The sequence below is a fragment of the Astyanax mexicanus genome, chromosome 10, assembly GCF_023375975.1.
Source record: "Astyanax mexicanus isolate ESR-SI-001 chromosome 10, AstMex3_surface, whole genome shotgun sequence".
NCBI lineage: Eukaryota > Metazoa > Chordata > Actinopteri > Characiformes > Acestrorhamphidae > Astyanax > Astyanax mexicanus.
Genome location: NC_064417.1, coordinates 28,441,050 through 28,469,004, shown reverse-complemented (window position 1 = coordinate 28,469,004; position 27,955 = coordinate 28,441,050). Strand labels below are relative to the sequence as shown.

Genomic DNA, 27,955 nt, shown 5'->3' with positions numbered 1-27,955 from the left:
AGAGATTAGGAGATGTTTTAAGGACAACAGTGCTGTTAAAGCTCTGCTTTTTGTAAAACTGCTGTATGTATTTATTGTGATGCTAGTTTTTAATGAGCTAGTAAATACTTACTTCACAGATAAAAAGCTTTTTCTTTACTGAAATTCCCACAGATGCCTAAAACATTTGTACAATACTGTTGGAGTGAGAAATAAACAGAATTCTGGACATTTAAAGGGATAAACACATGTGTGATAACTCACACACAAACTATACACATATATACACTATACACAAGCCTGAAATATGTACAATACCACTGAACATTTCATTTACCTTTTCTAAGATTAATTGTATTCATGCAATAAAGCCACTTCTGACATCAATTTTAATTGAATGATTTGCATGTTGTAATACTTTAATCTTTTTTTATAATGCGGTCATATGATATCATCATCTACATATTTAGTACTTCCAGTAACTCTAATAAAGAGACATTCCATCATCATCATCATCATCATCATCATCATCATCATCCAGCCATGAGAATAAATCAATGCTGTCATTCATTCTGAAAAATACATATTTGTCGACAAAATTAAGCATGTTTTAACCCAAACGAGGAAGGGGACAGACAGGAGAGTGCAGGTGTGTTCAGTGCATGCATGCGAGTGCGTAATATTTGTATCTGAATATGATTTAGTATATAAATATTTGTATCTTTGGACAGAAAAGCTCTGTTATACAGTAGTTTATAAAAAAACATGCCAGGCCAAAATTCCTCGGACAGTTCAGAAACACACACGTCTTTAAAACGCAGCTGTGAGTCCTGAGGTATGCTGGCGTATCACTGCGTGGCGTGAGACTGTATGGTTTTACATTGTGCCAGTGTACCGTGGGTTCATGCCAGGCCTTTTTATTATTAATAACACTTCAGTGGCTGCAACTGTGTGGATGAGTGAGAATCTGTGTATGCAAAGGAGCAACTGTTGAAGTATTGCATCTATGTTGCATCTGCATCCACGAGCTAAACTCAAACAAAATAAAATAATGAAGCAGCTACAAAGGGTTCTTTGAATATTGCCACAGAAGAACCATTTTGGGATTATTTAAAGACCATTTTAGTACAACAGATACTGTAGTTGTGTGCAGAACACTTTAAATGTATAAAAAAGTCAATAAAGGGTCCTTCAGCAATGGAATTGTTCGTTACACTAACAGATCACAAAAAATTTATCTTTTTAGAACATAAAGTGTTTCCTGTATGGCCTCAATCAAAGAACTGTTTTTGTTTTTATAAAATGACCAATTTTGCAATAGAGATTTAAGTGTATTATTAAAACCTATAAAAGGTTCTTCATGTGACTTTTATTTATAAATAAATATTTTTATTGATCAAAAATGGTTCTTTGAATGATGCCATAAAAATGTATTTTGGTTTTATAAAATAAACGTTTGTAATAGTAATGTGAGTGTAAAGAACGTTTAAACTGTCAAATGACCTTTTTTTGATTTTTTAAATGTTTACATAAATGTTCTGGAACCAAAATGGTTATTTAAGTGATGGCAGAGAAAAAAAACATTTTTGCTTGTTTTTGCAAAATAGGTAAGACATTTTACAAGGATCATAATATATTTTATTTAGAAAATTGCATTTAATAGTACCAATTGTTTTCTATAGCTTCACCTAATCTACCTAATTTTGTTCCGCAAAGTTAAAGGTTTAAAGAAGTCTATGTAAAGCTTCCTCACCAATTTACCAGCTCTTTATAGAACCTAAAGTACTTCTACAACAACAACAATTAAAGAACCCTTTTGTACAACAGTATACTGGATGAAGAACTAAAACAGTGGATCAGTCCTGGCAAGTAGAACTTCCAGTTGTTCCGTTTTTATATGGTTTTTGGTGTAACAGTCTGAGAGAATTATTGCATATTATAAATATTGTAATGTTTTATAATATTATAATCTAATTATGGACAATTAAATGAAATGCTTTTTTAGACTGTTTGGTCAATAAATTAATTGTGAAATTGTATTGCTTTTAATTTGGCCTGTTATTTTGCCCATTATTTTGCACATAAACCAATATGACGCAGTGAGGGTATGTGTTCATTGTTTATTGTCGTTAAAAGGTGATGATGGAGGTATAGTGGTGATTTAGGCTTGGCAGTTCATGATGGAGACTGTGAGTGGAAGGTGGTGGTGATTATTATAACTGGTTTGTGTATGGCAGGATTAGGTGGTGGATTATGTGGGCACAGTGTTAAAGACTTTTGAAGAGTTTTTAAAAGAGTCCAAGTTTAAGGTTAGGTTTAAGTCAGTTGTTAACCATGTCTGGTTGCTGTGTACTGGTCCCACCGTTGTACCCAGTGTGTGTGTGTTGGCTGCAGCTCTGTGAGGTGTGTAGAGTTGAGTGTGTAGAGTCGGGTGATAATGTTGATAATGTTGAGGTTGTGTAATCTGAGCCCTGTGCTGATCTGCTCCTTCGAACAGTGAGTAAGCCTTTTTGCCGCAGGCCGAGCTGTAGGATTCAAAATCTGGACTGTGTGTGTGTGTGTGTAAGTGTGTTTCACTCCATGTTGTCCATGATAGGAGTGTTGTAGCTCTTGAAGAGAGGCTGCATGAAGAGCCCGACAGTTCCAGCAACACACACCAACACAAAGATCCACAGGAAGAGTCGGTCTATTACCATGGCCACATATTTCCAGTCCTCAATAATCTGCAAACGACAGAGAGACAAAATATCAACTTTGTTATATACAAGGATAAGCCAAAAGTCAGAAACCCTCACATTGTACTATTTACCAACAAATTCATTTGATTAATCAAATTAGACGGATAGACAAATCCACCAATCAGAGATAAGAGGCAGATGATGGATACACAGGTCCACAAGTTCTATCTCCTAGTGTACATTTTACCACATTACCAAAAAAAGGACCTACGCATGTCTATTTTTGAGACAATGCATCAGTAAGAAATGTCTGGATTTTCTTTTCAAACAATGTTTTGGTAGCCTTTATAGATCAGCCATCAATCTGTCCTCTGCAACACTTGAACTCTTGAGCATCTGCAATGCAGTCCTCTATAATATTTACAAAGTCAGACTGCCTGTGCCTCCATGAATAATTAAGTGTGCAGACGTTTGGTGACAACTCTGCTTATCTTCTAAAAGCTCGTTATTTCAGGAAGATTAGAAACAGCACAATATGACCACACAAGTCCACGAAAATTCATTACTCACCCCCTCATCATCATCCTCGCTCTTCATCTTGTCAGCAATGTATCTTACACCCTCCATAGCCTCCTCCATGTCCACGGAGCACTTAACCGCCAGTCGCTTACGGAGCTCAGAGTTCTCTGGCAGGTCAGTGCTCCTCCAGCCCATGTGCTTGGCAGTGTCCTCGTTCACGAAGAACGTTGAGTCGGAAGCATCCTGCTCGCCTTTGGCGGGCATCTCCGAGAACGACCGCTGCTGGTGCTTGCGCCGGAACTTCTCCCGGATGTTGGACGCCCCAGGCCTTCGCATGAATAGGAAGGCAGGCAGGCGATGCAGGAAGAAGTGCTTGACCCAGGGGGGCATGGTGTGTGTGCTTGGAGAACGGTGATGAACATTTAGGACGCAAACACTCGTGACAATAGAAAAGGTCACCAAGACCATGGTGAACATCAGGTACTTGCCAATCAGAGGAACGGCCAGGGAGGTCGGCGGGACGATTTTTGAGATCAGCAGCAGGAAGACAGTGAGGGCCAGAAGGACCGAGATACACAGGGTCATCTTTTCACCGCAGTCGGAAGGCAGGTAGAAGACCAGGATGGCAAGAGACGTGATGAGAACACAAGGGATGATGAGGTTGATGGTGTAAAACAGGGGCTTACGCCTGATGATGAAATCGTACGTGATGTCCAGGTAGGTTTCGTCATCGGGATCTTCGTTCTTGCGGCCAGGTAGGGAGATGATGTCCCACTCGCCGCTCGGTTTGAAGTCGTCCCGGCTGGCGAAGTCCGACAGTAAGATCATGTCAATCTCAGTGTGGTCGTAAGTCCATGAGCGGAACTTGAGCGTGCAGTTCTGCTGGTCAAAAGGGAAGTCGCGAACTTCGATTTTACAGGCACTCTTGTAGATGGCTGGTGGTAGCCAGGCAACCTCGCCATTGCTGGACACAACAGCGTTGGAGTAGAAGGACACCTCGTATGTCCCATCAGCACTGAAAACCAGAACCATATATTAGAGGTGAAGTACAACAAAGCATTTACAAACCATTCATTCACTGATTCCAAAAACTACCACACAGACAACAATCATTTCAAATGACTTTTTCTGGACTATGATTTTAATCAACAGCATTTAAATTAGCTAGACAAAAGCATTTTAAATTTTCTGGACTAAAACCAGATTACTGTGTGGGATAGGATATGCAAATCACTTTTTTTGGTGAACTCACAGTAATTTTTGGCATACTGAGTGGAGATTCGGTTGTTGAATGAGTTTTGGAGAGACTGAAAAGAGAAGTGTTTATACTGCTATAATAAAAGTGTTTTGATTTGTATCTGTTTTAAATGCATTTTGGTGTGACCTTACTTGCATTTTTGTATTTGGCCTTATCCAGTTATAAGACTGATACTCTATATGGATGAAGTGATCAAAAGCAGACCTTTATCAAAAATCATTTGAAAGACAATGAACTATTTGTTGTGGATGTTCCACTGAGTATTCCATTGAGGAAAAAAAGGCATGCATCTCATTTACAAATCTAAAATTTATAGATTTACATGTCAACTGAAATACCAACAACCCTACACTTTCTGTTTCTGTTAGAAGGGCATTGTATTCTTAGAAACCATTAAAATATTAAGCACCATATCGCCTGGTAAATTCTGGACACATTTACAAAAAGCTGTGTTTGATGGAGTTTGATTTATGTCACTTTTCTGTGAGATTACTGACTCAGATTACTGGCAAATTTGAAATCTGATCATTTCCTGGTTCTTGTAAACCCTTTTACCCAGTTGTCCATCTGATTACACTAGTGCACAAAACTCATTACATGGATTACTGACGGTCACCTGACCAGAATGCAATCATCAAGGTACCTACAGCACTTAACATCTGCTTCATTTTTAGGCAGCAAGCTGTTTTCCTATCTCCCCCCACCACCCTGTAAAATAACTAAAATAGGCAGTACAGCCTAAGTTGGGGGACAGTGATGTTCAGCACTGTGAGCGTGTCCCTGCTCATCCCATCTCACTAATGTAGCCCTAATCTCTGTGGAAACCCCTGAGTGTCCCAAACACAGTCTGCTTTAGGAAGGTCAGATTACACACTGCTGCTCCACAGGGGCTCAGCTTTATCACGTTTCAGACCATTTCAATTGAAATTTGCTAACAATGCTAAAAATTTGATTTGTGTATAAACCAATATAAACCAATTGGCACCATGCCTAATGACAACCATGGTTTAGATAGGTACAAAATGCCCCAGAACTGTGGAGCTGTAAATCTGTGTTTTCTGGAATAATAAATGCAATCAAATTCTTACAGAAAAGCTCCAGAATTCAGAATTTAGTAGAACGTTTTCCCTGACAGTAGAGACAGGAGAACGGTGAACAACATTTAGTTAATTTCACAAAAGCAGGATAATCTATTTTAATCTTCAAACAATAAATAAGAATAATGTTAATGATAAAAAAATAAAAAATGAAATAAGCAGGCGTCACAATACTTATGTCCATATAGTGTTTCTTTAATGTTAATTTATTTAAATAATACATATTTACACTACTTTATTTCAGCTTTATAAAATGTAAAGTGCCCATACTCACTTATTGTAGAGGACAATGTCTGGCAGCCATATGTGTCGGGACGGAAGGCGAACTTTTCGGACTCCCTCATACTCTTCTGGATCCCACATCAACCTGTAGTCGTTCCACACCTGCAACACGTCATGTGTCATTTCTACACACTTCTATCCACAATTTCAGCACAGTCACATTCAAGATATTTCAAATTTACACAGTTTTAATATGCAGGATTTACCTGAGTGAGCCAGCAGTTTGTGGTCATAATCTGCTCCCTCTCATTCTGAAAGAAAATATCTGTCGTTATGTGGTTTTACAAATATTTCTGTAAATTCTGAATCTGCAAAATTATGTTTACTGTGTAAAAGCAAATAATACTTTACTCAAAAGTTAATGTGGCTAACAATGCTTACACATCTTTTAAATTGGCAATGTGGCTAACAATGCTTACATGACACCCAAAAATAACAGCACTGCAAACAATGCTAACCCAGCATTACAAAATAGTAACATTTCTTGCAACCATAACACATAACGCATAAATGGAAACATGGCTAACAATGCAAATATGACACCCCAAAATGAAAGCATTGCTAACAATGCTAACACAGCATTTAAAAAAGATCTAGTATTGTAGCTAACAATGCTAACAGCATTGAAAAAATATTGCTAACAATGCTAACACAGATTTAAAAAATGGTAATGTTGCTAAAAATGCTAACACAGCAGTAAAAAAATAAATAGTATCGTTACTAACAATGCTAACACAGTATAAATAATATTAATGTTGCTAACAATGCTAACACAGCACACATAAATAAAAACATGATTAACAAGGCTAATATGACACCCAAAAATAATAGCATTGCTAACGTGTGGTCACCTATTTTTGTCCGTCCCCTATTTTCGACCAGGTCAACCTATGGTGCAGTTTCCTTTCTTTCTGTCAATCGCGTTAAGAAATTTTTAAACATATTAGCTCCTGCCTTAGACAAAACTTGAACTTCAAAAAACATTTTTTTAGTATTGCTAACAATGCTGTAAATCTGTGCGCACCTCATTTTTGTAGCGTGTGGTACACTATTTAGGGTGCCTAATTCTAAGTGAACAAGGGTGTTGCCATGTTTTCATGGCGTAAGAAAAATGCGATGTCACTGTACACCACTAGGAGTCGTTGGATCCCATAGGCAAAGTGAAGAAACGCCACGTTTCCAACAGGCGGCGCAGGCAAAGATGCGGTCCCACAAATAAGCCCAGCGATTCAATTTAATATCATGTTAAGAGTTGGCATTATTAAAATAAAAGCTTAGATATGCATATTTTCTAGTTCATATAGGACATTTTAAGCAGAAAGTAAGGTGAAATTAGGGGACCCTTGTAACATGCTGTTAGCATTGCTAGCAATGCTAACAGAGCATTAAAAAATGGAAACATAGCAAACAATGCTAACAAAGCATTTGTTATCATGAAAAAAAAAAGTTAAACTAACGATTGTTGTACAGAAATAAATAATAAAAGTCCTCCGAAGAGAAGGGTGGTGGTGTGCCAAAAAAATAAAAAATAAAACATGGCTAACAATTCAATATATCCAACAATGGCAATAATGAGATTAACAATGCTAAAACATCACTCCAAAATTACAGTAAATGTGAAAAACACATTAATTATCATGACTTAAGACCAGCTAGACTGACCCATGTGTACGCGTGAACGTGTTAGAGATTGCTGTGTGTGTTTGTTTGTATGTTACTGTTGTTTACTGCAGACCCGTGACCCAGCTGTTGTGCTGTATTGTGACTCACCACGCTGATGAGCTGAGCCAGAGACACCTGGATGGCGATGGTCACCTGCTGGCTCTTGTTCACAGCCGGTCGGATTAGCTTGTTGTAGCGATCAGGAGACAGCAGGTAATTAATTAACCGCTCCTCCACTTCTGCACATAACACGGCTGCAACACACACACACATTTTCAATGCTACATTTGTAATTTTGTCAAGATTTAAGAATGATATTAAGCTATGATTTATGCTAAAACTGGGGTAAAGGGAGGTAACATGTATCACTATTAATAGGGGATATAGATTTGTAATATAGATTTGAGGTCATATCACCTAGCACTAATGTATGATATTCTTAGCTGAAAAGTAGTATATAGATTTAGATCTTTGGAGACATGAAAAATATCTATATTGTACAAGGGTTTTTAAGGTAATTGAAAGTAATTTAATTAGTAAAATTGTAATTGTAACTTCATAATAAATTGTAATGGACACTAGAGGTGTGCCAAAAAATCGATTCACATAAGAATCTTGATTCTCATTTACTACGATTCAGAATCGATTTAAAATGTCCCAAAATCGATTCTGAGGGGCGGGTTTTAGACTGATTTTGGGCTGGGTATTTTTGTTGGACCTGGCAACCCTGGGGATAGCGCTTGTCCTTTCAAATGGAGATCTTCCAGACACACACAGAGCGTAGGTGTTTGAGAATCACCGGTAAGATGGCAGAACAAGCACTATATTACATTAGATTAACGTGTAGTTTCAATGTTTTATGGCAGAATGCTTCATAACAAGCATAAAAAAGATCGCTAGTAGTTAGTTTCAGTAACTGTTAGCTAGCTAACTAGCTAACTTTCCAGTTCCACCTTAAATAACGCTACAGGTGGCAGCGGGCTGCAGCATTTAAGGCGGAACGGAAAAATACAATAAGCTAATCAGAGCTAATTTCAGCTCCTCATCACAGAGGAATTAAGGAATGGACCATATGAATTAATTTCTCCACCTCCTGCCCCCTTTCTGAAGAAATACAACGACCTTAAATTAACTAGTTAATCAGCAGCTGCTCCTGAACTTTAGCGCTCCACTGCTATCATCACATCAGCCCAGCAGCGTCACCTACACACCACCGCTAGTAGCCTGGTGATAAAGCAGTGTTATTTATTATTTATTTATTGTTCATTAACGTCATTGTGATATCCCAGTGATTCCTCTGTCACTGAGGACCCACATTCCTGCACATTTTATTGTTTTTGTAACACATTACCTGCTCCAGGACCAGTGTATATTATGGAGGGTTTTTTTTTCAATAAGATTCATAAGCCAGAAGCAGAAATTTTTATAATTCAAATCGTTTTGAATCAAAAATCGATTTTGAATCGAATCGTGGCCCCCAAAATCGGAATCGAATCGAATCGTGAGATAGTAAACGATTCCCACCCCTAATGGACACACTGTAAGAGTCAATTAAAACCTGGTAAATTAAAGCAAACACAATTAATTCAGTACAGTTCTTTCATATTTGAAACAAAATAGGGGTTAAAAGTAAAAAAAAATGTAATATATAAAGCAAAATATGAACTTATGGCAATAATCTGATTGGGTGGTTCAGTTATGATTTGGGTGGTTTACTTCTGATTGGGTGATTCAGTTCTTATTGGGTGTTTCAGTTATGATTGGGTGGTTCAGTTATGATTGGGTGGTTCAGTTCTGATTGGATGGTTTAGTTCTGATAGGGTGGTTTTGTTCTGATTGGCTGGTTCAGTTCTGATTGGGTAGTTCAGTTCTGATTGGGTGGTTCAGTTCTGATTGGGTGTTTCAGTTATGATTGGGTGGTTCAGTTATGATTGGGTGGTTTAGTTTGTACTGTGAGCTACCAAATAAACTTTGTTTTCATAAACTTTTCACATTTCCAGTACTGTGTATGTCAGTTTCTGTCCACTATGTAGTCAAGCACCCATCACACAATGCCTCTAACACTAGTAGGGTGAGGGTTAGCCTATGCTTTCTCAGTAACACCTAAAGCCAAACTGCTTAAACTGCTGCTAATGCAACATCATTGGACTGTTCCACACGCTTGGAGGAGAACACTAATCACCAATACTGTTACAGTGACTGCACTGAACTCTAGTTGCACTTTTGTTGTCAGTCAAATAACTCTTTTTATTATCACTTTTTTCTAAAAGACTATGGCTTAATATTAATTAGTGTGATATGCAGACAGTAGAGCGGAATATGGCCTAATAGGGCCATTATAATGACTTCTGACAGGAAGCCTGAGCGGTCTGCTGGTGTTGCCGTGTCGCTGTGTGTCTACAGGACAGCGAGTCAGAATGGATTATATCCAGTACAGTCACCACGAGGACAGTGCAAGCAGAGACAACAAGATTCAAACTGACAGGCTGAGAAGTCGTACTGCAGCCGCTGCCTCCGACACCCAGCCATGCCATCTCTATCCACTCTGATCCAGCAGAGGGAAGGAGCATCACACCCGTGGAACTGTGGATGGAGTTACACAAGAACATTAATGAATCAGTCCCCAGCAGTCTGAGGTTAAGTGCCATGTTTTAGCAGGAAATGAAGAAGACAGAGGTCCTGATCTGGAATCAGATGTAAAGGATTATGTGGTGCAGGCTCAGAGCCATACTGTCTTCACTGCAGATCTTCTTGAACTGTTAACATGAGGGTCTGCTAGTTGAGCTGAAGAAGCCTAGTTCCATCTACTGGATGAGTCACAGGTTCTTACGTAAGTATGATCTCACATGTATCTGCAGAACCACATCACTCAGTGTGGAAAATGTTACTACGAACGTAAAACAACAGCATCATCCTAGTGTCTGCTAAAGGACAGTAGAACTTGTTGTACAGGTACATTTTTATTCTCCAAGACATGAACAAGAGAGATGCACCAAACAAATTAAATATTTGTTTGAATGCTGGATGCTGAGTACTGAACACATTTTTTCAAATGCCTTCTTAATTTTGCCACTTAAAAAAATCAATTACAAGACTACAATTTAAAGATATTTATTTAACACCTAACCTTTGTGATTTCCCAACAGACAAACCAACAAAGCATGATACATTTACCTCAGCAGTACTATTCACAGCCACTCTTTTGGTAAACAAACATATGCTAATGCTAAGTTAGTTCAGCATTACTATCCTTGCCCTGTACAGCTCAAATCTTTCACATGGAAAACAGCCAATAGGGGTGTCTTAATTCAGTGTTTTGCCATATTGTTATCGTAAAAAACATAAACTATTGTGATACTATTTTAGGGCCACCTCGCCCACTCCTAATAGCCAGTTTGTAAAGAGATAGTAAGCTAATATAAATCACTATAAGTGATGTTGAATATTATATTTTATTATGTCTCTGTTTGTTGTACTGGCCATTTTCTGGGGAAGTCAAAGCAATCTGGGACTTATATCAGTGCAATAATGGTGGGTCACCCCACTTCACCATCAGCGGCCAGAGCCAGAGAGAGAACAATTAGCTTTAAAACTAAAGCCCAGCCAACATTCCCATATGACATATGTAGAATATGAGCTAGGTGGGTTCCAGGTGGGCATGGGCTTTTCGTGTGTCACGCCTACTGGTCGTTCCAGCATTCAGAGATCAGCATCTCCGGACTATTGAACTGACTCCTCCCACACACACACACACACACACCTGTGTGGAATAGCTCATTAGCAACTCTATATATAACTGAACTCTAACTCTGCCTCCTTGCGAGGTATTGCCACTCTCCGTGTCTCTATCAAGCGTTATCTGGTTTATTGTATGTATTTTCTGGTTTCGACCCTTTGCCTTTCTGACTCTGATTTTTGCCTTGTGGACTTTGTAATCTTTTTTTTTACATTTTGACTGTTTTTGACTCTGAGCTTGCCTTGTGGACTTTTGTTAATAAACTCTGCGTTTTCATCTTTAAATCCTTGTCCGAGTGTTATATTGTGGGTTTATTGCTTCCCAAATGGGCACCTTCAATGCAACCTATCTTAGTCCCATCTACGCTCCATCTGCAGAGTAAAAACCAGATGGGAATCATGTTTAACTTTTACTTGTCCCATCACCAACCCTGATGGGGGTCACACGTGGGGCCAACATGGACCTCACCAATACTTGGGCTCCCCACACAGACCTTACATAAGAATGTTATCTAAGAGGTTAAAAGGACTAACACTTTATTACAACTTTAGCCTAAGTATGTAATAGTGTAGCTCTGGCTGTATACAGGTTATATGGACATGTTATATCTCCAAGATGACTCTGTGATATAACAGGATAATGACGTTAATTAAGAAGTAATGCAATAATATTTTAAAGGTTTTCACACATTTGCATTAGGTCAAATTAGACCATTACAGAGCCTAATATTACATTGTGGGATTTACTAAATGTAAAAAGGAATAAAGGAAGAAAAATATATAAATATTGCAATATTTTGTGTTGTTTTAATCGAATCCTATTGTATCGTATCTTACTGTATTGATATGTGGCATTGAATATAAATATTTTTATTGAAATATAGACTCTCTAAACTCCCTAAGACCAGCCCCTAATTGGACTTAGTAAAGTTACTGCTTCATTGCTCCACATGGTGGTGCTAATTAAATTAATAGGGTAAACCTGTGGTGAAGAATATTGGTTGTAAAATTTTGTGAAACTGACACCAATAAATCCATAATTCCTTGTATTTAATTATTTAGGAATATTTTATCCTCTTCTGTACCACAAATCATGTAAATAATTATAGTAAATTTTGTCTTGTGATATACCAAGTATCACTGAATGATAGCATCATGCATTGTATCATTGTTATTGTAGGCAACAAATCGTGGTAATGTTGTTTTGTGAGATGTCCTGCGATTCCCACCCCTAGTTGTGGTCGACCAATAATCGTAGTCCCAAATCCAAACTCTTAAAGCAATTTTTAAAAACAATTCTCTAATAAAATCTTCTCTGGACAGTAGAGATAGTTACTCCAATAAAAGCAGCAACCACCTTTAAATACCCTTGGTTTTGGAATAACATTAATGAGTAATTGTCCTAGTATTTTTATCCATATATTGTATATGACTTGACAGAGCAGGTTGTGTACCAGGTCTTCATTTCTAAGCAGCAGATCTGTTTTTCACTTTATAAAGAGGCAGAACACATGTTGATTTGGCCTATGGGAAATCTCCTCTTCTAATGCCAAGCTTTGTAACCCTCTTTGTCATCAATCTCATGGCCTTTTGCTCATCAGTCACTTTTGAGCCAGAATGGTTTTGAAGCACCGACACAAACACGCACGGGGTCAGAGCGGGCCGCATGCTTCCGGCCAGGCCGCTTCAGGTCCTGTAAGTTAGATCGGATCACTTCTTACTGCCAAAAATGACTAAGCACATCCACTCATCACGCACTGATCCTCCATGCCAAGTGGGAAAGCACTCTTAATGTAGAAGCATAGTTTCTCACGAATCAGATTCCCTGCTGTCCCCACAAGACCTACACCAATAAGAGTCCTTTTACAGTCATGGAATTTAACAAAAAATAAGATTTTGGGCAAAACAGAAATGTAATAAATTGTATAACCTTTTATCCAGTCAGGATTGCGCTGTGGAGCAGTGGAACTGTATTGTCTGGAATGATGGAGCTCTATCCAGTAGCTTTAGGATGAGGTGGGGTGGTGATAATCCAACATCCTGACCTCACTAATGCTCTTGTCACTGAATGCAATCAAATCCTACTAGCAGTGTTCCTCTATGGACAGGAGAGGCAGTTGCTCCAACAAAATCAGGATGAACTGGGTTTAATACCCTTGGATGGGACATTCCATTTCTGAGGTTATACAGGTATTTACCATTAGTGATTAATCGATATATCGGCCAGCCAATTCATTGGACCGATTATTGCCATTTTTAATGATTATCGATATGATATCTGCGCTCACAAAGCCAAGTATTTAGTTACTGCCTTTGGCTCTGCTCTGGGCAGCATTGTGAATTGTGTTGAGGTGGAGCCATTAGAGCTCCCTCTACTGCCTATTCCACCATTCTACCCACGCAGAGCAGAGGAGCTAGGGAAATGAGGAGCAGGGAAACACAGCTTACACACCCCCAGCAAATTAACTCATCAGAGAACGATAATGATGCTAACTGGCTATTTTAGCTAAGCTCAGCTAATGCTAACCAGTTACTTTAGCTGAGTCTGGCTAATGATAAGCAATTACTTTAGCTGAACTCAGATAATGCTAACCAGATACTTTAGCTCAGCTTGGCTAATGCTAAGCAATTACTTCAGCTGAGCTTGGCTAACACTAACTGGCTACTTTAGCTCCGCTTGGCTAACGCAAACTGGCTACTTTAGCTCAGCTCGGTTAACAATAGCCAGCTACTTTACCTTAGATTGTCTAACGCTAACCAGCTTTAGCTTAGCTTAGCTGCTTAAGCTTGGCTAATGCTGACTGGGTACTTTAGCTGAGCTCAGCTAAGGCTAACTGGCTACTTTAGCTTATGCTTTATCAAATAAATGATCAAATTTGTTACAAATAATTTCAGTTTGACAGTCTTTAGCCCTATCCGGATTATTTTTATTTCCAGGATTAATTTCTTAGGGGTTCCTGGGGTAATTTTCTATTTTGTGGGAGGTCCTGATTTAATTCCTGTCTGGAACGCAATGCACCGTAATTACAATTTGGGCGTGCCTTTCTACAGAGATCCACGTAAACACAACAGCGAGTGGAAATGGAGGAGCTACTGGACACAATGTCATGTGACCCAGAAAGCCAAAAAACTCACTGGTCCTCGTGTTTTTTTAATTGCAGTCCAGATGCAAGAGTTTGTCACTGAGAAGGGAAATATTCTTCATAGATGTCCATCTGAAAAACTAATCCCGTCCGGATAGGGCTTTTGACAGACGTTTTAGTTAAATTTGGTTTAATTTTGTCATAGTTTTCAAGCACTTTTTTAATGAGTGTAAATCAATATTGTGTTTTACTCTTACAGATTGTGCCAGATATGCCATCTCTATTTATAGAGATGAAGCACTGAATTATGTTTAAATAAAGGACAAAAAAGAGGAAACAGCAGTGTATAATGCTGAGAGTGGTTGTATAATTTGCCGCAGAACGGACACAGCGCAGCCTGTCAGATAAGACTATTTGTGCCGAGCGCTCTGTCTCTACAGAGATGACTAATTTCCATAGAAAAGCCTGAAGCTTCACCAAAATCCTCAACTTGCCCAGACAAGCCCCATGTCCTGCCCGAGGGGCCTTCACAAAATCTCACAACACACACACACACACACACACACACACACACACACACACACACACACACATATTTAATGACATGCAGATTCGCACACAGCAAATATGGCTGGAAAAGCAACACACACACACTTATACACACACTTATACAAATACACACAGTCAGCTCGAGCTTGGAGACAACAGAACACACACGCACTCACAGTTGCATGCACAGAGCTGTTCCACCCAGATGCACTTCAACTCTGTGAATAATTCAGCTGCACTAAAATAAAACCTGCCTCATCGCACAGACAGTGCTCACACACACACACACACTCACTCATACACACACAAACAGTCTCCACAAAGTCCAACTCTGAGGACAGTTCAAAAAGAATACAAAATGGTAGCAGAATGCTTGTGAAGCTGCGGTTCACTATCTGGACTGTACAAGACATCCAGATCAGATCCATCTATGAGGAAGAAATTAACTGCCGCATGATTATGACCAGAGGACAGACCCTCTGCTGCTGCTTGACTGGACAGCAGTACCCACTGCCTATGGACTGTAGACTGTGTGTATACTGTATATATGCATGGTCAGTCTTTAGTGGCACAAATGTCCACCAGCTGAATTATTAAGGGCCTGTCCATCTGAGTAAAAATGCTAACGCTAGCCATTAGCCCATGAATGGCTGAATCAGATATGTTTAAACAGCATTTCTGTTCAAATGAAAGGGCAGAATTTGATATACCATCACAGTGCAGTCTGTTGCAGTCTGAGAGAGCCCAGTTTTAAGAGAATAGATACAGGATATAATTAGCCTTTAGTCTAGAATGCACAACAACCTAAAACAAATGTATTTTTTGGGCCTGTTAAGCACTGCAGCTTCACCTCATAGTGCTCATAGCCTGTAAGACTTCAATTAGACCACATTCCACATTAGGCATTTGTATATGTGCATTAAATATACATAAAGCAAATAGAGAAACCTTCAGTAACACCCTTCAGTATTAGCCTGGCTAGCTCTCTGTGAGTTTTATATGCTACACCTTTAAAAATAAAGGAGTATCAAAAAGTTTCTTTAGTAATGCCTTAGATGCTCCACTTCTGCTTCTAAAAAAGAAATCTGTGAATGTTTAAAAAAAAACTTTATTTGATATGAAGTTCCTGTGCCAATGTATTCCTTTCGTGGTCCAGACCTTCTGATATTTCAATCTTGTCTGAACCAAAAACTTGTTGTGCAAGGGGCTGCAAACCACCAAAGGGCAAAAATCAGTTTGGATCAACTAAACCATGGTCCAGTTCGTTTGCAGTGTATAATACAAGCACTTTTGGATAGTCCCAATTTTCAGAACCACTTACAGTGGAGGCAGGCTATCATCACCCATTAAACAATTGAAAAAGAAAATGTACAGGTGTTGTGCTGAAATCGAACCCCCTGTGCATACACAGATTGTGCTGTCGATCCTGTATCTGAATTCTGTAATCTGAGGGGATCTGTTTTGCTCATTCTGCTAAAGGACACGCCTGTGTTCAAGTGGGGTTGGATTCTTGTCGGGGACAGAATTGGGCAAAACATCTTAACAAACTAAATTAGTCAGGTGAAAGGTGAAAGAACTTCTAAAAGAAAAAAATAAATATACAGTACCAGTCAGTTTTTACATTTTAAATTTTATTTTGAAAACATACATCTAGATCATATTGTGAACTGTACATGCTACACTTTTAAAAATAAAGGAGAAACAAAGGGCCCTTAGGTATAATGCCTTATAAGAACCTTTTGCTTCTAAAAAATCTGTGAATGTAAAAATACTTTTTAAAAAGTTTTCAAAGCCTTTACTTGATGTAAATTATGTGCCAATTTATTTTTCTTTTTGTGGCCCAGACTGAGTTGTTGCAAAAGGAGACAAACCACCAAATGGAAAAAATTAGTTCAGACTAACTGGCTGTCATCGCCCATTAAACAATAGAAGTACAGGTCTACAGGTGTTTATCTGAAATCCGAAACCCTACACGTATACAGATTACGCGAGTGATTCCTGTATCTATTGTATCTGTAGATTAACTGTTACTTATTAACATTATTAAAAGCACACGGATGGATTCAGATTTTGGAAGGGACCAGAATTGGCACAACACCTGGCAGCTCATTCTACAAACTAAACTAACCAGTGTCCAGTATACGAATAAGCTGGATGGAACCAATGTTTTTCATGATGCTAGTTACACTGCAGTGCGAAACCAAAATTAACTGGACAAAAATTAAACAGTGTAACAAATATAAGAACCATGGTTCAGATTCTGGACGCTGGTCCTTAAGGTGAAATAATATACACGTACTTAAAATATTTATAGTACTTTAAGCAAGGAAAATGATTTAAAATCACAGATATACTGCTTCAGAAAATTGAGAAGAAGGAGAGAAGTAGAACATGTCTTAATGCATTTTTACAAATCAATCTAAACCATACTTTATCTAAAATGCCATTCTCTCCCCTAAAAAAAGGCGTGAAAAGTTGAGATAAGTAGTGGAAAATAATGCTAACAAGAACTTTTCTGAAGGGAGCTGCTCAACTCGGCAGCACTTTTAGGCAGCATGTGCTCGCTCCAGAGAAAAGGACTGTCCCATTTGGAAGGCAGCATCCTTATTTAACCCGAACTCTAAAGGCAGAGGAACATGTATCCTTCTCAGTGAAGGAAATCTCATGAAGAATTTCACCTGTTCAGAGATCCAGCGCTTAGATTAAAAAACATGGCGGACAAAGTCAGCACTGCAGGGGAGCTTATGTACAAAATTACTAGAGGGATTACGGCGTACCAAATGCAGCTAGCATTCTAAGCTAACCCGGTTAGCGTTCTATGGTAGGAGAGGTTGCTTATTTTAGAAGGTTTTACTGTTAGACGGAATTTGTAACTGGGTGATTTAATATGTAAATAGTTTGTGGAATTATGAAGATTTGTTATTAATTCAGATTTTTTGGTCCCCAGGGACAAAAGTGATTACCAGGCCAGGAAAGAGGCTCTTATAACAGGGCAGAAAAACACTGCAGGAAGCGTTAGCTTCTTTTATAAAGTGTTTGTTGGTCATTTGTTGTATATTCAAATTTAAAATGTATCCTATCTTCTGTCTTTCTCATTAATCTTAATTTTTTTCTTAAAGTTTATAAATTAAAGTAAATCATAAATATTTAAGTTTATCTATAATATCCGGGTGAGTACATAGTGGCAGACACTTCCCACTGAAGTGCAAAGAAAAGAGTCATAGCTGTCACTGCTTGGGGATTCATTCTGTCTCTCAGGTAAGTGGCTAACTTGATTGTGTAAACACAACACGCTAGACATGATGACGTATGTTGACTCCAAAGTGTGTCCCGAACACACTGCCGTGTAAGATTTCTTATCAGATAAAATAGAGAAAGCTGCATTTGAAGGCACTTAGGCTGCTGCCTTCAGAATGAACCACACCTTATGTCTTGTTTTTTTGTTTTAACCACACTATTTCAGGTCCCCTTACAAGGCATGTGATGAGTCACATAGTAGCAGTCAGCAGCCAACACTGTGGGGCCTGCAAGTGTGTGACAAAGTGAGCAAAAGTGCAAAGCATGAGAATATTAGCACATGCAACCTCCAGGGGACTGGAGTTCTGCTCATTACGTCAGCTGGGAACTCTGGGATTATTACTTAGCAGACCTTCGACCCTCGTTCTAGTCGATTAGATGGTTTGGACCCTCTACCGTCTTCTGGGGCATCACCAGCAGCCATTAGTGCTTACGTAAGACACGAAAAGCCTGGAGAGAGTTCTGCACTACCCTTCACCCGACCCAGCCAGAACCCGGCAGCCAGCGAGCCCAACACTAGTCCAAACAAGACCCACGCTGTGACCCACGCTGTGACAGAACTTATTTCAGAAGATCACATGAGGAGGATTACATGCTAAATTATTGATCAGCAGGAGTAAATGTCGGAATGATTGGCAGTGTCTCAGTAATGGAGCTATCTGCTCTCCTCAGAGGAAGCACTATTGTTATTGATTTCTGAGAGATGTTTAATAACCAGTGTATTTGAGTGAAGGCCTCTTTTCGCAGGTCCATATAAGCAACAAATCAGAGTTAATGACATTACGTTAACTGAGGACAGACTCAGAGTCTGTAAGGTTGCTGTAATAAAGATAAAAAAGAAAAACACTAGGGCTGTGTAATATCGTATCATACATAATATTTCTTGACACAGCAATATTGTTATAAAAAATCCATAGCATGATAATAGCATGCTAATTTTGTCTTAAAAGCAGTATATTTTGTGTGTTTTTATTTGCCAGAGTCTTTTTCATATGATTGTTTATGCAGCTTTTATGCATGCACCAATTTTACACAATTTTTTTTTATTACTATAAATTTTCATCATTAGTAAATTATCCAAAATAGAATACAGTTTTCAAAATAGACAACAGTTTCTAAATATTTTTTGTGTCTTCATAAATTTAAATCAGTTATATTTAAATTAAATAATATTTTAACATTCATATTGTTATCACAAAATACCCTGAAAATTGTAATGTTACTATAGGTTGATATCAGCTATTATGAGCTATTATCTGCTTATTCACTGTTGCCTCTGAAAGGTACGTCCAACCTCTCTTATATATAGTAGAGCACTTGTAAAGCCTATAGCTTATAGAGTCAATACTGTAAATGCAAAGTATACATTTGGTCAATTTTTTAATGCATTTCTCACATAATGTAACTGGAATAAAGCATTTAGCATCACTTATTATACTTGGTATCAGTTAACTACCTCTTCACAAACTTTCTTCTAACTTCTAGAGGAAATACAGGAGCTGTAGAGGGCTAGGAATATAAACATAATCTGAGATAACTTGGCCTTGGCGTTTAGCATGTTTTTTATCGCCTCTGTGTAATTTTTTTGTCTTCATATGGCTTTATTTAGGGTAGTACTGTGTGTACATAATGCTGTGTAGGCATTGTAGGTTGCTGAGAAATAGAGGTCATTAAGTGCATGTATGCATGTGCTGTGCAAAAAGGTTTTAATTACAAATGTTCATTTCAACTGGAAATTCTATCTACCTTAATGTTAGCTAGTTTAATTCACCTTTCTCTCTTTTCTCCTGTACTTTGTCTAACCCTGCGTTCACACTGGAACGCGACGAGTCGCTTGTGTCGCCCAGCGTTTGTCGCTTGTGGGCGTGTCAAGCTCAACGCCCGCGTTTATCATGGTCCAGCCTCCGACAAGAAAAAAGGCACAAAAAAGGAATCACTTGGCCACTTTATTCTCCAGCTATAACTCCCAAACTTGCTGGACTCTTGGGCGTTTCTGTGATTTAACTGCGCTGGAAACGCAGCCGTTCCCACAGACTGATGTGGGTCCACCCCGTTCAACAGAAAGAACCGGGAAAGAAACTAGAAATTCAGAGAGCAGGAGCTTGAGGACGTCGAACCGCCTTGTTTGTGATTGGTCCAAAGAAAAGCTAGGAGCCAATCGGGTTAGAATGTCGCTTCACCGCGTCATAACTCATTTGCATAAAGTTGAGAAAAATTCATCTCCGTGTCGCTTGTCGCTCTGTCGCTTTGTCGCTTGTCGCCTCTCGCGTGTCGCGGCGACAAATCGCGCCCTGCCATAGGAAATGAATGGTCGCCTGTCGCTTTGTCGCTTTCCAGTGTGAACGCAGGGTAATGTCCTTTATCTATTGTTTCAAACTAAAAGCCCTCTGTAACTGTGTAATACGGATTTAATGACGTGTAATAAAATTCAGTCTTGTCATTCTAGCAGTTAAATGCATTTATTAGGCGTACACAAACATTTGGACACATAGGAAGCTATTTTAGCGATTTTTAGGCGAATGGTCAGTTGAGCAGTGCACATCTTGATTTAGGATGTGTCACTGTGTCTTTGCTATTATAACAACGAGAAAAGTATGCCTTGAGCGGCTTGAAACACACAAAAAGAATGTACTTATTCTTCTATAATCATGGTGCATTGCTATTTCAATGGCACAGCTACCTGGATGTGTCCAGCTTCTCAGCAGAGAAAACTAAGATGCTCTTTCATTCTGTTTATTGTTATTGTATAAGTAGTGCTGGACGATATGGCCAAAATTTATATAACGATATATTCCTTAATTTTGGTCGATGCGATATAATTTCGATATCAATATAAATACTTTGAAGGCCTCAGAAAAACTGCTAAGAATCCCTGCAATGGAAATCTGTACACTAATGTCTGAAATTATAAATTTAATTCTTTAAAGCCTCCTCTCACAAAAAAACTGTATAATACTTTATAAATAAAAAATGATCAGAATAAATCAATGCTCACTTTTATTTGCATTTAGCAAAATAAAAACATGACATCCCTGTCAAACATAAACCTATAACCTATATACAAATTACCAATATAAATAACTTTACATTACAACAGAGGCAGAGCTTCTTATTCTTTTGTAAACATATTTAACAGATCAAAACAAAAGTGCTTCAACCAGAATAGGGAATACAAAAAGCCTTCATATATAAAGGGAACATGATATCCCTGTCAAATAAACAAACCTATATAAACTTTAAATAACTTAGATACAACATAAACTACAAAAGTGTTTTAGTCAGAATAAGGAAGATGTTGTGTGTAGTGAATCTGCTTGAGGTGGATGAACGGATGTATTACTGTTGCTGGTCGGCTCCACTCTCCAGAACAATTTGGAGCAAGCTGACACCTGAAGTTTATCAAACCTTTGAACGCCGAACCACTGAATTAGACCTGCCTCCCTCAACTATGCGCTCATTCTTAATCTAAAATGTCCTGCGATGAAAACGAGCGGGTTAGGGTCGGTTTCGTTTCATCGCGGGCGGGTTTTAGGTGCGGAGCGGAGCTGAGATCCGCTCGGTTAGGGTCGGTTTCGTTTCATCGCGGGCGGGTTTTAGGTGCGGAGCAGAGCTGAGATCCGCTCGGTTAGGGTCGGTTTCGTTTCATCGCGGGCGGGTTTTAGATGCGGAGCGGAGCTGAGATCCGCTCGGTTAGGGTCGGTTTCGTTTCATCGCGGGCGGGTTTTAGGTGCGGAGCTGAGATCCGCTCGGTTAGGGTCGGTTTCGTTTCATCGCGGGTGGGTTTCAGGTGCGGAGAGGAGCGAAGCCGAGATCTGCTCGGTTTCGCTTCATCGCGGGTTGGTTTCAGGTGCGGAGAGGAGCGCAGCCGAGATCTGCGCGGTTAGGGTCGGTTTTGCTTCATCGCGGGAGATTTTAGGTGCGGAGCAGAGAGGAGGCGACCCAGGTCTAGCCTAGCCTAGCCTAGCCTATCTGGCTACGTGCCTGTATAATTGCGTCATCACGCACTGACGTAGCCCGGCTATGTTCAGGGCTGCAGTGAACTGACGCCGCTAAAAAACGCCTGTCTGTAAATAATACATATCGATATATCACAAAAATGATATCACCGTTATTGAAACATTTCTTATCGCGATAAATACCGATATCGAAATATTGTCCAGGCCTATGTATAAGTTTGCTTGGCTTCCAACAGGCAGATGCTAAGGTGTGTGATTTTTTAATCGGATGCGGAGAGCTCATCCACATGTTTGAATGGTTGGTCCTGTAGGAAAACGCACGCGATTTAAATGCTGACATTAATCCAGCTACAGAGCTTTAGACAGGCGGATGAGCTGTAACTTTTGGATCAGCACAAAAATCACAGTGTGATTTGTTACATTGAACAAAGTTCTACGTCACGTCACAGACCATTTTCTTCCATTTTCTGCCGAACCCGACAGCGCGCCAGGAAAACGGTGAGAATTCTCGCCGGCCCAAATTCGGGCATCGGGTCAGTCAGGCTCGCATTCAGGCTCGCGTTCAGGCTCGGGTTTGGGCAGACAATCTAAACTCTAGTATGCAGAACTATATTATTATTGTTATTAATTTTCCATTGTTTTAAATAGCAGGATACTTTGACTTTTATTTCTCTGCCCGGACCCGACCCGAGATTTACCGTCACTTTCCTCGGGCCAGGTCGGTGATGTAGTCATCTGTTTTTAATACTATTTTTATTTTATATAAAGCTATGGCATGATAATCACCATATAGCTAAGTAACCGAGTATTATTGTTAACGAAAACGAATGAAATAACGAAAACTGAAAGTGAAAGTTCTCCTTAACTGAAACTAATAAAAACGTAATCAAAAGAAAAAACTCAAACTAGCTGAAATTACAGATTAAAAAACCCTAATTTTCTTGTTTGTTAATTTATTTATAAATAAATATAATAAGTAAGTAAGCAATGATATAATTTTGTCATATTTTTCGAAGAATAACTAAAAACATACTCATGTGTGTATAACTCAAATGTGGTATATCATGATATATATCGATATCGTGATATAAAAAATTCCATATCGTGATATAGGATTTTTCAAATCGCCCAGCACTACTGCTGCGTGGCCATATGTGCGTAACAAGCTGGGATGTATGCACATTGGGGATGCACCTGTGTTGACATTTGAATGCCAAGAAAGCAATGAACATCTGACTGTTGACTGTGTTCATTTCAGTCAATGGCGCACCTGTGTTTTCCATTGCCAAGATAACAATATGCCAGAAATTTACCTGAGCACACCTCAAGTTGAGACCACCACGCCCATCCGCATAAATATATATTCACAAGCACTGTTGCTATTTAAACAAAAAAGGCATGAAAATAGATGGTTGGCACAGTGTAAGGTAACATCAAGCATTGTGACTCGAATTGTATTGGGTGAAATATAGGTCTCATAGGATATGTCACACAAAAACCCTGCATTTTTCACTATATGATGTGTATCTGGCTGTTTTTTTACATTGTCTCATAATATTGTAAAGAATGGATCAACAGAAATGCTCCAAACTCTCTTGAAATCAAATCTTTTTACATTAATTTCAATTGAAAGTTAAAAAGGTTTTATTCTGCTCCTGTAAATTTGGCATTTAGTATTTTTTAAGGTTTCTGCGTGACAGTGATTATGTATTTGTGTTTGTATCTGTGTGTATGTGAGCTATAAGAGCCCTTCTGCAGCACTGACTCACTGGGCAAAAGATCTAATCAGAGTTATGACATGTAATCACGCCTTGAGACCTAAACACACACACGCAACACACACTCACGCAATCACTATGCATAAATAAATAACATGTCCATATGCTATCTCTAACAGAGTGCTATCACTGATATCACTTAGCATACATATATTTAAACAACGTCAACCACACACTGCAGTCTATACCACCACATAAAAACAGCTACAGCATAACGGACCAGCTTTCAGTGTCCTTCACAACCATCTGTAAATTGCTGTGATCTAAAAATCGGTGAGTATCATTCTGAGCTCATCTCAGGATATGAGGTAACGCTCCATAAATCTCCTCATTACCCACCGTGACCAAATGCTGTTTCCTCCAGTCATAAATATCAGCTTTTCCCGCAGCTGAGCTCAGATATGGCTCTTCTGTCCCGCAGGGGCTTTTGTCTTGATGAGGTGAGGTCACTGGGAGGCCTCAGTGTGGCCACATGCAGGATAATACACCACAGAAGTGTTCGTCAATAGCCAATAGCACTAAAATGCAGATTCACTGAGAGATAAATTAGCCTGAACTCATCATGTCCATCTAAACCTTGATCCTTGATCTCCTTCCTATTCCAAGGCACATGACCCTATTTTGAATGTAATGAAATGCATCAATATTCTGGAGCGTTTCAATATTAAAGGCTGGTGTTTTAGATCTGACCTCTTCAGGTAACCCCCAGGATCAAGACTGCCCCCCACCCCCCCCCCCCCCCCCCTGCAGTGGTCAGCTGAACACTGCAACAGTCCATTAAATCCAGCAGGTGCCCAATGAACAATGTAAGTATAAACTGTAAACTGGACAACCGAACACTCTAGGTGTAAACCGAATACTGGTGACGTAATTTAATGATTACAGGGCAGGGGTACTGAACTGTCTAAACAACTGAATAATGCAGGTGTAAAGGGGACACCTGAACACTAAAGGTGTAAACTGCACACTGTATGTGTAAATTAAACAATCTAGGCATAAACTGGACAACTGAAGGATGAAAGTATGAAATTAAATATCTGACTACTGCAGGAGTACACTGGATAATTAAACACAAGGTGTAGAACTGAACACCTGAACACAGAAGGTGTAAACTAAATACCTGAGCACTGTAGGTGTAAACCGAACTCTGTAAGTGTAAACTGAGCACCTAAACACTGTAGGTGTAAACCAAACACTGTAGGTGTAAACTGGACAACTGAACATTGTAGGTGTAAACTAAACACCTGAAAACTGTAGGTGGAAAGTGAACAACTAAACTCTATAGATGTAAACTGGACGCCTGAACACTGTAGGTGTAAACTGAACACTGTAGGCGTAAACTATAGGCACCTGAACACTATAGGTTTAAACTGGACAACTGAACACTGCAGGTGTAAACTGAACATTGCAGGTGTAAAATAGGCATCTGAACACTGCTGATATAAACTGGGCTTCAGAACACTATATGTGTAAACTAAACAGTTGAGCTCTTTAGGTGTAAACTGGACGCCTGAGCACTGTAGGGGTAACCTGACCACTTAAACTTAAACTGGGCACCTAAACACTGTTTGTGTAAACTAAATAACTGGTCACTACAGGTGTGTACAGCTTACTTAACATTGCAGGTGTAAACTGAACACTCTAGATGCAAACTGAATAACTAAACACTACAGGTGTAGACTTAAGACTGGTGGTGTGAACTGAACAACTGAATGCTGCTGTATAAACTGAACAACTAATCACTATGGGTGTAAACTGAATAACTGAACACTGTGTAAACTGAACAACTAAACACTATTGGTGTAAACTGAATAACTCAACACTGTGTAAACTGAATAACTAAACACTAGGTGTAAACTGAATAACTCAACACTGTTTAAACTGAACAACTGAACACTGTGAGTGTAAACTGAACAACTAAACACTGTAGGTGTAAACTGGATAACTCAACACTGTTTAAACTGAACACTGTAGGTGTAAACTGAACAACTGAACACTGTTTGTGTAAACTAAATGCTGCACTGAAAACTGTAGGTATTAACTAAAAACTATAGATCGGTTTCCTGGAAAGGGATTCAGTCTAGTTGTGAACTATAATTTACTTTCAATGGAAAATCTCAATTATAAATGCTGTGTAGTCCAAAACTTGACTCACTCAACATGGGACACAGTGGGCAGCTACTTTTATCCTAGATTTACTGCTTTATTAACACATACATCCACAATTACTGCTACATATTAACACACACACACACTGTATGTGCACATTCAGTTTTGGGAAGTTAGTGGACATTGCTGGATTAACACCTGACTTTTGCACTGTCCAGCTCAGCATACACACACACACACACACACATACACACACTGACACCCATACAGGTCCTGCTCCCTGCTCCTAAACCAACTTACCCCCAACAGTGAGCGCGAGCAGCGCGAGTCCCGGAGAGGCGCGAGCCGCCATCAGACACACGGAACGCGTGGGGAGCCTGGTCCACAGCTCTCGCGCTCTTCTTCTCTCTTTTATCTTTCTATCTCTCTCTCTCCTCCTCAAACCTCCATCAGTTCTGCTCCCTCCATCCGCTCCGTCCGCGCGCTCCCGGGGCTCCTCTTCATGCCGCGCGCAAAATACTGCTGCACAAGGCTGCGGACTGAAGCGGGTCCCGCGCGCTTTCTGCACAAGCTTCAGATCAAACGCGCAGCTCTGAAACGGCTCGCGCACCGCTTCGGCTGACGCACGCGCGTCATGCTGCTGCCCCGGAGCTGGCGGTCTGACTGGAGGAGGCTCCGCGCGCGCGGTGCGTCGTCGAGGAGCGCAGGACTGGGGCCACTTGGGCACGGGGTGTGTCCCAAACGGAGCCCTAGGGCACTAAGTAGTGGTTCACTAGCTGTGGAGTGCACTAACTGGGTGGTAAATTCTGAAATTAGGAAAGTTGTAGATATGTCTAATATTTTTTTATAGCTACACAGAAGTTGACACAGAAGTGCAAATGCACACAAATCTTAAGAATTTTTTTTTCTAAAATATGATGTTAACAAATTTAAATATATTGCATTGCTTACATAATCACAATATATCCCAATTTGTTAAATAATGCACACAAAATGTTCTTGCCAATACATAGCCCTACTATACAGTAAATAACTAGATGAAAACAGTTGCCAAACTCTATCAATATCAGTGTTGTGAGGTAAGGCAATATTTTGCAACACTTTATTGGTTCCCCAAAACTACAAGAGAATCAATGATGAATATATGTGTTCAAATTATTATTATCGTGGTCACTTTTGTTTCTGCATATTTATTTCTGCAGTTTTCTAGATATTGAAACACTGTTTCAACTCCGGATTTTTTCGTATTATGATGTGATGCATGCTTTTGCTACAGATTTTTGATTGGATGCGTGTTTTTGTTAAAAAACATTGATAATTTCAGTTTTTTCCCATTAAGAATGACTTGGGAGCAAAAATGCACACCCATCTACTGTACTTCTGCTTGACTGATTTACACTGTTTCAGATACGCTGTCTCAGGGCCGGCCCCCCCCAGCAGAAATGCACTGTTGTTATGACCCACACTTGTGTATTTGCTGTTTTATTTCTTTTCCTAGCAACTACCAATATCATTATATCACCTTAGCAATCAGTTAGCAGCACCAGAGCATCCACCTGGAATACCATACCATCCACTTGGCAACACCATAACATCCACATTCCAACACCATTGCAGCTATAGCATACTTTAGGAATCAATATGAAACATGTCATCTGCGCAACCATCCTGCAGTTTTTTAGTCTTAAAAGTTATTTTACTGTTATTATACTATACTACTCCAGATTTCCTAAAAATATGTCGCAACATATCTAGTTGCCACAGTATCACAATATATCACAATATGTTGAATCATAACCCCACACCAGGTTCTTTCCAATAAACAGGCCTAATTGCATGAGCTGGAATTAGGAGCCCAAACATTGTAATAACTGCTAAGCTTTTAAAAGACCCAAATCTTGACTTAAAAATGTAAAATCCTGTAACGCCTGTCAAGGACAGAGAGAGGACGGAGAAACACACAGAAAGATTTT

At 39.3% G+C, this 27,955-nt stretch overlaps 1 protein-coding gene across 2 annotated transcripts; it reads right to left on the bottom strand.

Annotated features, from left to right (window-relative positions):
* Positions 1 to 411: 411 nt before the first annotated feature.
* Positions 412 to 26,669, bottom strand: chrnb5b (cholinergic receptor, nicotinic, beta 5b). Of its 2 annotated transcripts, XM_007229900.4 has the most exons (6): positions 26,283 to 26,669; positions 7,584 to 7,729; positions 6,020 to 6,064; positions 5,806 to 5,915; positions 3,228 to 4,191; positions 412 to 2,702 (listed from the first exon to the last, which is right to left on the bottom strand). In XM_007229900.4, exons 1-6 carry the CDS (start codon positions 26,332 to 26,334, stop codon positions 2,553 to 2,555), a joined length of 1,467 nt encoding a protein of 488 aa, XP_007229962.3. In that variant the 5' UTR covers positions 26,335 to 26,669; the 3' UTR covers positions 412 to 2,552. The 2 variants fall into 2 exon arrangements, with proteins under 2 accessions (XP_007229962.3, XP_022540100.2); XM_022684379.2 differs by lacking the exons at positions 7,584 to 7,729; positions 26,283 to 26,669 and adding an exon at positions 6,665 to 7,227.
* Positions 26,670 to 27,955: the final 1,286 nt, after the last annotated feature.

Excerpts from the sequence above, each read along its gene's own strand:
- chrnb5b (XM_007229900.4), bottom strand. The coding sequence starts at position 26,334 with ATGGCGGCTCGCGCCTCTCCGGGACTCGCGCTGCTCGCGCTCACTGTT. Across the intron at positions 5,916-6,019 it reads CAAACTGCTGGCTCACTCAG|GTGTGGAACGACTACAGGTT; the intron begins GTAAATCCTGCA and ends GACGTGTTGCAG. Across the intron at positions 4,192-5,805 it reads GACATTGTCCTCTACAATAA|TGCTGATGGGACATACGAGG; the intron begins GTGAGTATGGGC and ends TCTGGTTTTCAG.